At 37.6% G+C, this 17,278-nt stretch overlaps 1 protein-coding gene across 5 annotated transcripts in view; it reads right to left on the bottom strand.

Annotated features, from left to right (window-relative positions):
- Positions 1-17,278, bottom strand: part of GAS2L3 (growth arrest specific 2 like 3) — a 51,712-nt gene that overhangs the window by 20,686 nt on the left and 13,748 nt on the right. For all 5 annotated transcript variants that reach the window (XM_057486475.1, XM_057486477.1, XM_036891488.2 and 2 more), the window contains exons 3-4: positions 9,977-10,145; positions 8,712-8,827 (exon numbers count right to left, since the gene is read on the bottom strand). In XM_057486475.1, coding sequence (XP_057342458.1) covers positions 8,712-8,827; positions 9,977-10,145 — 285 coding nt within the window. The remainder of the gene's footprint in view (positions 1-8,711; positions 8,828-9,976; positions 10,146-17,278) is intronic.

Genomic DNA, 17,278 nt, shown 5'->3' on the forward strand with positions numbered 1-17,278 from the left:
TTTTTGAAAACTGATGGCTACATTTTACAGAATACTAATTTTTAAGCTACCTGAACCAAAATATTTAGGTAACCCTGCTGAGGCTGAGAGGTTTTTGTTTTGTTTTAAATTTTTATCTGAATAAGCAATTCATGTATAGGATTTTTAAAGATACAATAGGCACAGGAGGACATAAGTCTTTCTCTCACCTCTCCCACTTGGTTCCTCTCTATGCCTGGAGATAACCACCATTACCAGTTCCTTATATACCCTTCTTGTTGCTATTATTTTCCAGAATTAAAATCACCTTGTGAGTTTTTCTAATTGTATTAAGAATATGCGATCATGGCAAACAAACAATACAGACAAATATAAAGACAGTTAGGATCAGCTGAAAATTTCCCACTCACACACTTGTAAGACATGACTGTGTTCAAGTGTATACACATCTGTACCTACAGAATGTCACATAAACATGGTAGTCTGCAACCTCAACCTGATTTGTGTGTGTATGAACACCTGCACAGTGAACAGCAGGCTGTAGGGATCTTTGGGGATAAAAAAATAACAGATTAGGAAGGGAGCCAAGACGGCGGCATGAGTAGAGCAGCGGAAATCTCCTCCCCAAACCACATATATCTATGAAAATATAACAAAGACAACTCTTCCTAGAATAAAGACCAGAGGACACAGGACAACATCCAGACCACATTCACACCTGCGAGAACACAGTGCCTTGCAAAGGGGGAGAGGAAGGCCACAAACCAACAAGAAGGGAAGTTCTTCCAGCCGTCACTCGTCCCAGCTCTGCAAACTATTCCTATCACCATGAAAAGGCAAAACTACAGGCAGACAAAGATCACAGAGACAATACCAGAGAAGGAGACAGACCTAACCAGTCTTCCTGAAAAAGAATTCAAAATAAAAATCATAAACATGCTGACAGAGATGCAGAGAAATACGCAAGAGATATGGGATGAAGTCCAGAGGGAGATCACAGATGCCAGAAAGGAGATCACAGAAATGAAACAAACTCTGGAAGGGTTTATGAGCAGAATGCATAGGATGCAAGAGGCCATTGATGGAATTGAAATCAGAGAACAGGAACGCATAGAAGCTGACATAGAGAGAGACAAAAGGATCTCGAGGAATGAAACAATATTAAGAGAACTGTGTGACCAATTCAAAAGGAACAATATCCGTATTATAGGGGTCACAGAAGAAGAAGAGAGAGGAAAAGAGATGGAAAGCATCGTAGAAGAAATAATTGCTGAAAACTTCCCCAAACTGGGGGAGAAAATAATCGAACAGACCACGGAAATACACAGAACCCCCAACAGAAAGGATCCAAGGAGGACAACACCAAGACACATAATAATTAAAATGGCAAAGATCAAGGACAAGGAAAGAGTTTTAAAGGCAGCTAGAGAGAAAAAGGTCACCTATAAAGGAAAACCCATCAGGCTAACATCAGACTTCTCAACAGAAACCCTACAGGCCAGAAGAGAATGGCATGATATATTTAATACAATGAAACAGAAGGGCCTTGAACCAAGGATACTGTATCCAGCACGAATATCATCCAAACATGATGGTGGGATTAAACAATTCCCAGACAAACAAAAGATGAGGGAATTTGCTTCCCACAAACCACCTCTACAGAACATCTTACAGGGACTGCTCTAGATGGGAGCACTCCTAGAAAGAGCACAGCACAAAACACCCAACATATGAAGAATCGAGGAGGAGGAATAAGAAGGGAGAGAAGAAAAAAATCTCCAGACAGTGTATATAACAGCTCAATAAGCGAGCTAAGTTAGGCAGTAAGATACTAAAGAGGCTAACCTTGAACCTTTGGTAACCACGAATTTAAAGCCTGCAATGGCAATAAGTACATATCTTTCAATAGTCACCCTAAATGTTAATGGGTTGAATGCACCAATCAAAACACACAGAGTAATAGAATGGATAAAAAAGCAAGACCCATCTATATGCTGCTTACAAGAAACTCACCTCAAACCCAAAGACATGTACAGACTAAAAGTCAAGAGATGGAAAAAGATATGTCAGGCAAACAACAGCGAGAAGAAAGCAGGGGTTGCAGTACTAATATCAGACAAAATAGACTTCAAAACAAAGAAAGTAACAAGAGATAAAGAAGGACACTACATAATGATAAAGGCTCAGTCCAACAAGAGGGTATAACCATTCTAAATATATATGCACCCAACACAGGAGCACCAGCATATGTGAAACAAATACTAACAGAACTAAAGGGGGAAATAGACTGCAATGCATTCATTTTAGGAGACTTCAACACACCACTCACCCCAAAGGATAGATCCACCGGGCAGAAAATAAGTAAGGACATGGAAGCACTGAACAACACAGTAGAACAGATGGACCTAATAGACATCTATAGAACTCTACATCCAAAAGCAACAGGATACACATTCTTCTCAAGTGCACATGGAACATTCTCCAGAATAGACCACATACTAGCCCACAAAAAGAGCCTCAGCAAAATCCAAAATATTGAAATTCTACCAACCAATTTTTCAGACCATAAAGGTATAAAACTAGAAATAAATTCTACAAAGAAAACAAAAAGGCTCACAAACACATGGAGGCTTAACAACATGCTCCTAAATAATCAATGGATCAATGAACAAATTAAAAGAGATAAAGGAATATATAGAAACAAATGACAACAACAACACAAAGCCCCAACTTCTGTGGGACGCAGCAAAAGCAGTCTTAAGAGGAAAGTATAAAGCGATCCAGGCACACTTGAAGAAGGAAGAACAATCCCAAATGAATAGTCTAACATCACAATTATCGAAATTGGAAAAAGAAGAACAAATGAGGCCTAACGTCAGCAGAAGGAGGGACATAATAAAGATCAGAGAAGAAATAGACAAAATTGAGAAGAATAAAACAATAGCAAAAGTCAATGAAACCAAGAGCTGGTTCTTTGAGAAAATAAACAAAATAGATAAGCCTCTAGCCAAACTTATTAAGAGAAAAAGAGAATCAACAGAAATCAACAGAATCAGAAATGAGAACGGAAAAATCACGACAGACTCCACAGAAATACAAAGAATTATTAAAGACTACTATGAAAACCTGTATGCCAATAAGCTGGAAAACCTACAAGAAATGGACAACTTCCCAGAAAAATACAACCTTCCAAGACTGACCAAGGAAGAAACACAAAAGTTAAACAAACCAATCACGAGCAAAGAAATTGAAACGGTAATCAAAAAACTACCCAAGAACAAAACCCCCGAGCCGGACAGATTTACCTTGGAATTTTATCAGACACACAGAGAAGACATAATACCCATTCTCCTTAAAGTTTTCCAAAAAATAGAAGAGGAGGGAATACTCCCAAACTCATTCTATGAAGCCAACATCACCCTAATACCAAAACCAGGCAAACACCCCACCAAAAAAGAAAACTACAGACCAATATCCCTGATGAACACAGATGCAAAAATACTCAACAAAATATTAGCAAACCGAATTCAAAAATACATCAAAAGGATCGTACAACATGACCAAGTGGGATTCATCCCAGGGATGCAAGGATGGTAAAACATTCAAAAATCCATCAACATCATCCACCACATCAACAAAAAGAAAGACAAAAACCACATGATCATCTCCATAGATGCTGAAAAAGCATTTGACAAAATTCAACATCCATTCATGATAAAAACTCTTAGCAAAATGGGAATAGAGGGCAAGTACCTCAACATAATAAAGGCCATATATCATAAACCCACAGCCAACATTATACTGAACAGCGAGAAGCTGAAAGCCTTTCCTCTGAGATCAGAAACTAGACAGGGATGCCCACTCTCCCCACTGTTATTTAACATAGTACTGGAGGTCCTACCCACGGCAATCAGACAAAACAAAGAAACACAAGGAATCCAGATTGGTAAAGAAGAAGTTAAACTGTCACTATTTGCAGATGACATGATATTGTACATAAAAAACCCTAAAGACTCCACCCCAAAACTACTAGAACTGATATCGGAATACAGTAAAGTTGCAGGATACAAAATCAACACACAGAAATCTGTGGCTTTCCTATACACTAACAATGAACCAACAGAAAGAGAAATCAGGAAAACAACTCCATTCACAATTGCATCCAAAAAAATAAAATACCTAGGAATAAACCTAACCAAGGAAGTGAAAGACTTATACTCTGAAAACTACAAGTCACTCTTAAAAGAAATTAAAGGGGACACTAACAGATGGAAACTCATCCCATGCTTGTGGCTAGGAAGAATTAATATTGTCAAAATGGCCATCCTGCCCAAAGCAATATACAGATTCGATGCAATCCCTATCAAACTACCAGGAACATTCTTCAATGAACTGGAAAAAATAATTCAAAAATTCATATGGAAACACCAAAGACCCCAAATAGCCAAAGCAATCCTGAGAAAGAAGAATAAAGTAGGGGGGATCTCACTCCCCAACTTCAAGCTCTACTATAAAGCCACAGTAATCAAGACAATTTGGTACTGGCACAAGAACAGAGCCACAGACCAATGGAACAGACTAGAGAATCCAGACATTAACCCAGACATATATGGTCAATTAATATTTGATAAAGGAGCCATGGACATACAATGGCAAAATGACAGTCTCTTCAAAAGATGGTGCTGGCAAAACTGGACAGCTACATGTAGGAGAATGAAACTGGACCATTGTCTAACCCCATATACAAAAGTAAACTCAAAATGGATCAAAGACCTGAATGTAAGTCATGAAACCATTAAACTCTTGGAAGAAAACATAGGCAAAAACCTCTTAGACATAAACATGAGTGACCTCTTCTTGAACATATCTCCCCGGGCAAGGAAAACAACAGCAAAAATGAGTAAGTGGGACTATATTAAGCTGAAAAGCTTCTGTACAGCAAAAGACACCATCAATAGAACAAAAAGGATCCCTACAGTATGGGAGAATATATTTGAAAATGACACATCCGATAAAGGCTTGACGTCCAGAATATATAAAGAGCTCACACGCCTCAACAAACAAAAAACAAATAACCCAATTAAAAAATGGGCAGAGGAACTGAACAGACAGTTCTCCAAAAAAAAAATTCAGATGGCCAACAGACACATGAAAAGATGTTCCACATCGCTAATTATCAGAGAAATGCAAATTAAAATTACAATGAGGTATCACCTCACACCAGTACGGATGGCTGCCATCCAAACGACAAACAACAACAAATGTTGGCGAGGCTGTGGAGAAAGGGGAACCCTCCTACACTGCTGGTGGGAATGTAAATTAGTTCAACCATTGTGGAAAGCAGTATGGAGGTTCATCAAAATGCTCAAAACAGACTTACCATTTGACCCAGGAATTCCACTCTTAGGAATTTACCCTAAGAACGCAGGAATCAAGTTTGACAAAGATGGATGCACCCCTATGTTTATCGCAGCACTATTTACAGTAGCCAAGAATTGGAAGCAACCTAAATGTCCATCGGTAGATGAATGGATAAAGAAGATGTGGTACATATACACAATGGAATACTACTCAGCCATAAGAAGAGGGCAAATCCTACCATTTGCAGCAACATGGATGGAGCTGGAGGGTATTATGCTCAGTGAAATAAGCCAAGCAGAGAAAGAGAAATACCAAATGATTTCACTCATCTGTGGAGTATAAGAACAAAGGAAAAACTGAAGGAACAAAACAGGAGCAGAATCACAGAACCCAAGAATGGACTAACAGGTACCAAAGGAAAAGGGACTGGGGAGGATGGGTTGGTAGGGAGGGCTAATGGGGGGAGAAGAAGGCGGGTATTAAGATTAGCATGCATGGGGGGTTGGGAGAAAGGGGAGGGCTGTACAACACAGAGAAGACAAGTAGTGATTCTACAGCATTTTGCTATGCTGATGGACAGTGATTTTAAAGGGGATTATAGGGGGGGACCTGGTATAGGGGAGAGCCTAGTAAACATAATATTCTTCACATAAGTGTAGATTAATGATAACAAAAAAAAAGAAAGAAAAGGGGGATTACTCCCTGATAGGATAAAACTAACTGCAAATCAACGATTAATGCATGCTTTAAATATCCTTAATTTTGATCACTTAAAGGGTGTCAGATGATCGGCTATGGAGGTACATTTTTCTGATAATATTCCTTTCTCTTAAAAAAAAAAAAAGCAGTTCCTGTGTGGTGACCTCCAATGAGTTCTACACAATGGTATAAAGGGCATATAAAAGTGTGGGCAAAGGGTCTGTTTGTGTTTATACAGAGGATCAAAGCCTAATTGGGCTACCCCGAAAATGAACTAAGATACAATATGAAGAAGAACTTCCAACATCAGCACTCTCTGGAAGAGTCATACCAGAAAATGATCATCAAAAAACCTCAACAAAGATCCAGGCGATGCTGCAGTTGTAGCTGCATTCATCCCACCGGTTCCTGGACTTATCATTGGAATGAAGAAGGAGATATCTAAGCTGGCCTGTGCATACAGTAAAACAACAAATTTGACTGGATCTATCCTGTTGGAACTCAACCAAGAATTAGGAGAAGTGCAAGTTGTAGCACTCCAAAATCTTACAACTACAGACTATCTACTGTTAAAAGAACATATGTGATGTGAACAGTCCCCAGGAATGGGTTGTTTTAATTTGTCTGATTTTTCTCAGACTGTTCAAGTTCAGTTGGACAATATCCATCATATCATAGATAAGTTTTCACAAATGCCTAGGGTGCCTAACTGGTTTTCTTGGTTTCACTGGAGATGGCTGGTAATTGTAGGTCTGCTTTGGTTATGTAACTGTATTCCTATTATGTTAATGTGTGTATGCAATTTAATTAGTAGTTTAAAACCTATACATGCTTAAGTTACTCTACAAGAAGATATGTCAAAGAAATAATCAATCTCCCCAGGTTTTCTTCTGCCTGCTACTCCTATAGCTTTTCTTCTTCCTTCCTAATTACAACCCTTAAATAGAATTCGTGCCTCAAATCGAATTTACCGAGTATCGTAATTCTTCCAAGTGGTAAAGATACCTCAAGACAAATGCTGGGCATAGAAGCCACAGGGCATAAATCTGCAAAGAAGTAAAAAGCTAACCTTTTCAAACAATATTGCTTCTCTCTCAGTTACCAACTTTACATTTCCCTGTATGGCCCCGGAAGATGACTGGTTAGCCAGAGACGGGTAAGATTCCTCAAGGGAGGAACAACCTAAGACAGGCACAGTCGCAGGGGGGCCATCAGGTGAGAAACTGGGGATCAACAGAGGTGAGGCTTAGAACCTCACCCCCCCTGTTTTGAGAGAAATATTCTGCGTCCGTGGATGTTTTATTGCCCTTGTCTAGCTTGGATTAACACTTAGTCTTCAGGCACACACCTGATCATCTACATTTGCTCTCTTACAGCACTAAACTATGTTTTCTACCTTTATGTTGTATCTACCTACCACTTCAGCATTTTATTAAAAATAATAATAATAATAATAAGGGAGAAATGTGGGATTCACATATAAATCAAGTATAAAAATCAAACAAATATTCATATTTGTCCTGATTATTTATAGTTCATAATGCGTGATCAAAACCGAAAGCTTCTGTGATGACTGCCCTTGTACTGTTCACCATGTAAGAACTTATTCACTGTGTAAGAATTTGTTCACCATGTAAGAACTTGTTCGTTATGCTTCAGAAGATTGGAGACTGATGAGAATTAGGCTTGGGGTGGATTAATGATTGTGCATTGAGTCCCCTATACAGAATTTTATTGTTGTTAACAACCATTTGATCAATAAATATGAGAGATGCCCTCTCAAAAAAAAAAAAGAATAAACAGAAGGATACATGCAAAATTAATTTGTATATACATTTTTTGCTCAAAGGAAATATGAAAGATCAATAAAGGACTTTGAAGCACAAAAAAAAAAAATAACAGATTAAAATAGTCTTTCTAATGAATAGGTATTATTCCACTCTTTGTAGGTACCATAATTAATTTTCAACAACTTCTTGATTGATGAGCATTTAAGTTATTCTTAACTTTTTTTTCACAATCATTTTTGTGAATTTCTGGTTATTTTCTTAAAATAAGTTCCTGGGTAGAATTATGCTATGTATCAAGTATGTGCTTTATTTTCAAGGTGATATATATCACTCACTGCCCCCTAAAAAGATGGTATCACTTTATTTTTCACTAACACACTGTGTGAAGGTTCAGACCCCATACCCACAGACCCCAGTTCACATCATTGAAAACACACATGTTTGATGAAAAGAGAGGAAACCTTATCTACTTCAAATTATGACTTTGGGGTCAACAGAGGAAAACTGTCTAAAAAAATTATTATTCATTCAACCAATATTTATAGAATGTACCACCAAGACAATACATGGGGAGTAAAAAGTGATGATGATGACAAAGATAATTATAATGGCACCAGTGTGCTAGAAACTACCATAAGCTCTTTTCTCATTTAACTCTCACAACAATCCTGTTGGGAAAGCATTATTATTGTTCTCAAGAAGAGCTAGCTACTAGATCTTACTATGCAATGAGTACTAAGCTAAACACTATATAGTATCTCATTTAATTTCACTGAATCCTCACAAATAAATCCTACAAGGTAAACGTTATCTCCATTTTGCAAGTGAGAATATTTTAGAGGCTCAAAAACACTAAGCTGCTACTGTCAAACATTTTCTTACCTCTGGTTCTTCAGAGTTGCATGTTTTCACCATGTTTTGGAGAACATCAATCAGTTGGCATAACAGTACTCCATTATCAAGTTCTTCCAATAATCCTTCTGCCTTAACCTCAATACCTAAAAGTATGTTTCAAAGTTAAGCTTCTTCTAGAGAGAGTAACTTCAAACAATATAGTTAAAATTTAATTAAATGTAATCAGATCACAGCTAAAACACTAAACAAATATCAGATCAGACTTATGTATATTCACTCTTAGAAGTGAATATACTTAAAAGAGCAGACAGTGTCAAATTAAATGAAAGACAACTGAAACAAAAATAACTATCTGTGACAGAGGTACAGAAAAAATAAAATGACATCTATTCTGTTTCATTTTTAAAAGGGCAAAGTATTTTGTATTTTAATATTCATTGTTAAGGTTAAAATGTGATTCACTGCACATTTACTACTGCTTGCATAAGAAAGATTCTCTGTAAATAATATGGACTTTGTTGCAATTTAAAAGTTAAAGATAATAACATAACAAACACCCAGGGAATACCAACCTCTAAAATCCTTTCTTTAGAAGCATAATAAACTTACATAACTTCTTAAAAAATTATCCAAGTCATCAAACTGATGTGAGATAACTGGAGTGAGTGTTTCATGTACTTTTAATTATCTTGGGAAGGCTATTATATATTCCTTTTCATGAAAACTTTGGAATGCTACATGAAGATCTATATATAAAGAATTTTTCTGGGGAGAGAGCTCAGAGCACTCATATCCTCTAACCGAGTAAAGAAGTGTGATGTCATTCTCCAAACTGACACTCTCACCTAAGTGTCATAAGCCTCTGCCCTTCAGTGCCTCAGATATAGTAATCATTATAATTACAGTACATAGTCCACTCAGAATTTCATGTCTTGTACAAGATTAAGGGTGAAAAATCAGTAAAATACAAGCCCCCAAATTAGATCCATGTATTTTTAAAAAAAGAAAGAGAGATTTTAACATTAACAATGAGAATGTTAATTATTCAAAGCTTACCACTGACTTCTTCTATTAAGCCTCAAACTTCCTTATTATTCAAACCCTAAGGGTCAGGGTGATTTGAAATATGTCCCCAACTAGAATGTAAGCTTGGTGAGAACAAAGACATCATATATTTCATTCACTTAAGCATCCCTCGCCTCTGGAACAATCACTCCTTGAAGAAGAGTAAGATTCTCAATAAATATTCACTGACTAAAAGAATACAACTTTGAGTACCTTTCAAGCCTTACCTAATAAGCCAGATAACCAAATGGACAGGTCTTCCTGCATGGGCAACAGGGTGGCTTCATGCCTCACAGCTATCCACTCGTCATACTGACAGACGTCAGCCAAGCCTGGGCCGTGTCTGGGGGTCAGAGGGCTCCGTGGACTTAGAGGCAGGTCTTCTCCAAACCACACCTAGAGAAAACACCAACCAAGGAAGTGGACACAACCTTAAAAGGCAGCATAACCCACATCTGTATTTAAAGGGTGACGTATAGACCATATATAACAGACATATATAGAAAACTGCAGCAGCTCACAAAAAGTTTATAAAGTAGAAGCAAACTAAACTGGTATTAGTCTAGATATTTGATACATTTACAATATTCAATACTATGGTAAAATGTAAATGAACAGATTCTACTATCAAAACAAGAAGATAAAAGTCAACAAGTAATATTTTTCCTCCACTTTTTAGGTAAGTTTAACAAGATTCTTGACCAGAACCTCAGCATCCTGGCTATAAAATGGGTTGATGTTACCTCCCTTTACAAGATACATCTTTGTAGCATCTAGCATTGGGCTTAGCAATATTTGTTGCATAATGGATGAATGCATAAATGGCACTTTGTAAATTTTAAATCTTAGTAACAGTGTTATCTTTTAATAAAAATTATAAAAAATATGCCTGTCACCTGATTTTGCATGGCCCACAAACTAAGAATGGTCTTTACATTTTAAAATGGTCGTTAAATAAGTATACATAATAGCTTCCATTTTGCCTACTGACTCACAAAACCAAAAATATTTACTACCTGTCTAATCCTTGGTTTAGAATTAAAAGTGACACAAACCTACTATCAAACTAACACTTGGAAAAACTTGAAATACAATTAGATATGCTTTAATATAAGACTGTTAAGAAAAAAGACTATCAATTCTCAGTTCAGGAAAGGTTATTAGAGTCCAAGTGAAGTGAAGAGGGTTCTCATACAAGAGGGTAGCTTGAAATGGAGGGTCAGGGTCTCAGTGAGGTGAAGAGGTCCACACATGGGTCCAGCCTTGTGCAAGATGTCAGACGCAGAGTAGGATAAGGAGGGTGTCCTCCGGGGACAATGGGAGAACATCCCCTGCAGGGTGTCAGATTCCAAGTGAGGTGGGAAAGCCATTAAGTCAGGGAGGAGGTGGCAGCAACGATGGGAGACAGGTTACATACTGGGGGATTGTCAGATGGGGGCCAGGTTTCTCGCTGCCAAAGAAGGGAGGTACAGTTACAGAATGAGAGAAAACTAGAATGCATCCTATGGTGCTGGGCTGGAATACCTTTCACCAGGAAACAAAGAACTGCTCAAAGATGATGGAGACATGCCAAAAGGACACAGAGGTCAGCTTGAAGAGATTTCTACTGGCTACACTGAGAGCAAATTGAACACCACCACAGGGATATAAATTGATTGTAACACACTGAATAAAATAAACAAATATGAGTCCATATAGATACAAATAAATTGAAAAAACTGGAATTTTGATGAGGAATGGAATTTTTATACATTTTCAAAGTATTCCCTACAAAATACTTATTACAAAGGGAAAAAATAATAATTCTACAGTAGAGAAACTTGACAGATAGTAACTTAACCAAGTGATAAAGGTGAACACCATCAACAGTGGGACAAATCAAGCTCACATGACACCTGACAGGTTGCAATGAGACAACCCAGCACCCCTCTGTGATATTCCTGCCAAAGGCGCACAATGGATCTAATCAAGAGAAAACATCGTGTAAATCCAAATTGAGGAATACTCTGCAAGCACTCAAAAGTGTCAAGATTTCTAAAGAAAGACTGAGATACTGTCCAGAATGATGATGAATAAGGGATATGACAGTTAAATGCAACATGGGATTCTGAACTGGACATTAATAGGACAACTTGAATGTGGTCTGTGTAAGTACAGACAATACCAAGTAAATGTAGTCTTGTCTTGATTTTTAAATGTAGAAAATTTCCCCCTAAAATATATTAAACTTACTCAAGTTTAGTTGAGGCAAGTCTTACCACCAAAGCAATAACCATAACAACATCATTGTTAATCCAAACAAACTTTGGAGGAAAAAAAAAAAAGCTGCTTTCAGTCTCCTATGATGAGAACAAACACATTAAAAAAATCCTAAAGGCAAAGAAAGAAAATGAATACATATTACAAGATGCTAGCAATGGTAGCAAAACTGTATCTAGTCAAAGACAAAGAAACATCAGTTAATGAAGGACATTATTTCAGAAATTGAGGGTAGGGATTGGGGAATGAACTCCTATACATATGAGGATCCTATAAAATTTTAGGAAAGAGTCAAGATGTTATTTATTTTTCTGAATTCCCTTAAAACTATTTCAAATAAAGTATAGCAAAGAATTACTATCTAAATATTCCCCTCATTAGCATGTCTTATTTCTTTTTTTAATCTTAAGACTCAATATAAAACTTAGAACATGGTATTCAAGCAAAAATATTTTTTGAATAATTGAGGAATAGATGTTAGCAAATGACTCCTTTTACTATCAAAACCAAGATGCATCTTACAATCAGGGGTATTTTACAGGCCACAGAATGTTATTTGTACTTTAACCATCTGGCCAAGCTGAAAAAAGGCAGAGGCAATGCAAATGTATGTCATGCAACAATATGCATTTAGTTAGGAGGGTAGTTTTGAAAAGATCATGTGTGAAAAATGGAGAAGCTAACATTAACAAAAGTCAATCTAAGAAGAATGCCACATTAAGAAGAATACTTGGATTTTCCTATTATTTCATGCAGAAGACTATAACATGGGCTAGTGAGTAGCATATTAATGTTGTTAAAAGTCAGATGTTAGTAACAAAAACTGCCTGTATAAAGGTTATTCTCAATCATGCTGAAAGTAGCATATTGCAGATATTCTTAATCCATAAGCAGTCTACAGATGAACTTCAGTAGTTACATAAACTTAATTTGCATTTAGACAAAATTTTATGCCCATGTACAAATGGGCCTTTTCTGAGAGTTCATAGCTTTTGTCATTCTTAAAGGGGACTATGACTAAAAACAGATTAGGAACTACTGTTCATTGATCTTCAATTTAGACTGATGTTTATTCACTAATCAAATGAGGGACATTAAAAAAGGGCAAAGATCTCACTGTACTAAATTAGTAAGAAACTAATTGATAACAGCTATCTATTGGATATCTCCTTCCTGCATGGCACTCATGAAAAACTAAGTAGCTGTCTAATATAGTCAGTAGAAAAAGAGGTAAAAACCCTAAAAAGTTATCACATTCATCAGGGAGAGAAGCAAAAACTTCCATGAGATATGTCAAGGGTGCTCTTGGAGAAGAATCAATAAAGATTGATCTGTGAAGAAGGAGACGAAGAAGAGAAGGCAGAGTGAAAAGTGAGGCATAAAACTCCTCCCAGAAACACATAAAACATGAAAATACAGCAAATACAACTAATCTTGAAAGAGCGGCCAGAAAGAAGACAGCGACAGACTGCCTACATCTGGGGAAAACAGAAGACCTCATGGAAAAGAGTAAAGTAGCAAAGTTGGAATCCTGCGGGACCCAAGCCCTCCCCCAACCTCAGCTCACAGGTGGAAGGAAGAAAAACAGAGCAGGACGGGAGTAGAAGCCGAGGACTGCTGAACACCCACCCCTGGGGATTCTGCTCTGGGAACATGAACCCATATTACATGGTGCTCTGGAGATTAGTGGGGCTGCAAAGGAAAGACGGGCAGAATAACTGAGAGACTGAGATTCCAGCCTCTTGTGGAGAACAAGTACCCCCAACTGGCCATCTGGGACAAGAGAAAGGCGGGCACTTTGAGAGACTTCTCAACAACAAGAGGCGTGCTAAAGGGGCAAGGACTACACAGAGCTTGCTGCTCAGGAGAAAGGACAGGTGGACAAAATCATCCCAGCACACTCAGCCTAGCAGGTTGGGAACTCTCAGGAGCTTCAGGAGCTCCAAACCCTGGCTGGCAACATGTACCAAGGCCCCCCACTGCAATACACAGCCTGCCGCTCCTTCCTCCCAGCTGGCAACATCTCGCAAACCTGCTGCCCAGGTCATTGTGCCAGGCCAGTGAGAGAGCGCCCTGCCTATGGCAGCACCCAGGGGTGTAGCATAAAGGCTCCTCCAGGCACACTCAGCACACTACCCCAAGCAGTGGAGGAAGGCGTTGCAACCAGGAAGCAGGAAAGAGCTCCTTCCTCCCGGCAGGTACTGGTGCCACTGGCCTGTGACCCATGCCATCGCTCCAGGTGTGGGCAGCTCCAGAGGGTAGAGCTTCTGGATACTAGAGGATGCCACCTACACAAAGTTATTATTCCATAGTAATTATTAGAAATATGAAACTGCAAAAGAATCTGGTACAAACCAAAATCCCTCAAACACCAGAAAGAGGGCTAAGTGAAACTGAAATCACCAATATTCTTGATAAAGATTTCAAAATAAAATCATAAAAATGCTCATGGAGCTACAGAAAAATATTCAAGATCTCAAGGAGGACATCAAGAAAGAGATAGAAACTGAAGAATACAGTATCTGAGATGAAACATACAATGGAGGGATTTAAAAGCAGATTAGATTAGGTATAGGAGACAGTAAATGAAATATAAATTAGAGAACAGGAATACAAAGAAGCTGAGACACAGAGATAAGAAGGATCTCTTGGAATGAAAGATTAATAAGAGAACTATGTGACCAATCCAAAAGGAACAATATTTGCACTATAGGGGTACCAGAAGAAGAGAGAAAAGAAGGGATAGTAGGTCTCTTTGAATAAATAATTGTTGAAAATTTCCTCAATCTGGGGAAGGAAATAGTCTCTCAGGCCATGGAAATGCACAGATTTCCCAGAACAAGGAACCCAACGAAGACAACACCAAGATATATAATAATTAAAGTGGCAAAGATCAAGGACAAGGACAGAGTATTAAAAGCAGCCAGAGAGATAAAAGATCACATACAAAGGAAAACCCATCAGACTATCATCAGACTACTCTGCAGAAACCTTACAGGCCAGAAGGGAGTGGCATGATATATTTAATGCAATGAAACAGAAGGGCTTCCAACCAAGAATACTCTACTCAGCAAGATTATCATTTCAATTTGAAGTAGGGATTAAACAATTTCCAGATAAGCAAAAGCTGATAGAATTTACCTCCCACAAACCACCTCTACAGGGTATTTTAGAGGGACTGCTATAGATGGAAGTGCTCCAAAGGCTAAAAAGCTGTCACCAGAGAAAATAAAACCACAGGAAAGGATACAGACCAGTTAATTACTAGGCAAATGCAAAATTAAAACAACCACCCACAAAGTCAGTCAAGGGATACACAAAGAGTACAGAATATGGCACCTTGTATATAAAGAGTGGAGGAAGAAGAAAAAAAAAGGAGAAAAAAAAGAACCATTATATTGTGTTGGAAATAGTGTATTAAGCAAGTTAAGTTAGACTGTTAGATAGTAAAGAAGCAGCCCTTGAACCTCTGGTAACCAGGAATCTAAATCCTGCAATGGCAATAACTACATACCTATCGATAATCACCCTAAACATAAAGGGTCTGAATGCACACCAATCAAAAGACACAGAGTTACAGAATAGATAAAAATGACCCATCTATATGTTGCCTATAAGAGACTCACTTCAAACCCAAAGACATACACAGACTAAAAGTGAGGGGATGGAGAAAGATATTTCATGCAAATAATAGGGAAAAAAAAGCAGGAGTTGCAGTACTTGTATCAGACAAAATAGACTTCAAAACAAAGAAAGTAACAAGAGACAAAGAAGGACATTCCATAATGATAAAGGGGTCAGTCCAACAAGAGGATATAACCATTATAAATAACTATGCACCCAACACAGGAGCACCTATATGTGGAACAAATACTAACAGAATTAAAGGGGGAAATAGAATTCAATGCATTCATTTTAGGAGACTTCAACACACCACTCACTCCAAAGGACAGATCAACCAGACAGAAAATAAGGAAGGACACAGAGGCACTGAACGACACACTAGAACAGATGGACCTAACAGACATCTACAGAACACTCCACCCAAAAGCAAGAACAATTCCAAACAGTCTAAACTCACAATTAATGAAACAAGAAAAAGAAGAACAAATGAGGCCCAAAGTCAATAGAAGGAAGTATGTAATAAAGATCAGAGCAGAAAAAAATAAAATTGAGAAGAATAAGGCAATAGAAAGGATCAATTAAACCAGGAGCTTATTATTCTAGAAAATAAAGAAAATAGATAACCCCCTAGCTAGACTTACCAGAAGGAGTCTACACACATAAACAGAGTCAGAAATAAGAAAGGAAAAACCACTACATATGCCACAGAAATACAAGGAATTATTAGAGAATACTATGAAAAATTATATGCTAATAAATTGGATAACCTAGAAGAAACAGACAACTTTCTAGAAAAATAGAACCTTCCAAGACTGACCCAGGAAGAGACAGAAAATCTGAACAGACCAATTACCAGCAATGATTTTGATCTGGTAATCAAAAACTACCTAAGAACAAAAGTCCTGTACCATATGGCTTCACCGCAGAATTTTATCAAAAATTTAGAGAAGACCTAATACCCATCCACCTTAAAGTTTTCCAAAAAGTAGAAGAGGAGGAAATACTTCCAAACTCATTCTATAAGGCCAGCATCACTCTAATACCAAAACCAGGCAAAGACACCACAAAGAGAATTACAGAACAATATCCCTGATGAACATAGATGCAAAAATACTCAACAAAATACTAAAAAATCAAATACAAAAATGCATCAAAAAGATCATCCATCATGATCAAGTTGGATTTATTCCAGTGATTCAAGGCTGGTACAATATTCAAAAGTCCATCAACATCAAATATCACACATCAACAAAAAGGACAAAAACCACATGATCATCTCAATATATGCTGAAAAAGCATTCAACAAAATTCGACATCCATTCATAATAAAAACTCCCAACAAAACAGGTAGAGAGGTCAAGTACCTCAACATAATAAAGGTCATATATGACAAACCCACAGCCAACGTCATACTTAACAGCAAAAATCTGAAAGTTTTTCCTCTAATATTAGGAACAAGACAAGGATGCCCACTCTCCCCACTTTTATTCAACATAGTTCTGGAGGTCCTAGCTACGGCAATCAGACAACAAAAAGAAACAAAAGGCATTCAGATTGGTATGGAAGAAGTTAAACTGACATTATTTGCAGATGCTATGATACTGTACATAAAAAACCCTAAAGAATACACCCCAAAACTACTAGAA

This window comes from Manis pentadactyla, chromosome 10 (genome assembly GCF_030020395.1).
Source record: "Manis pentadactyla isolate mManPen7 chromosome 10, mManPen7.hap1, whole genome shotgun sequence".
In the NCBI taxonomy this organism is placed as follows: domain Eukaryota; kingdom Metazoa; phylum Chordata; class Mammalia; order Pholidota; family Manidae; genus Manis; species Manis pentadactyla.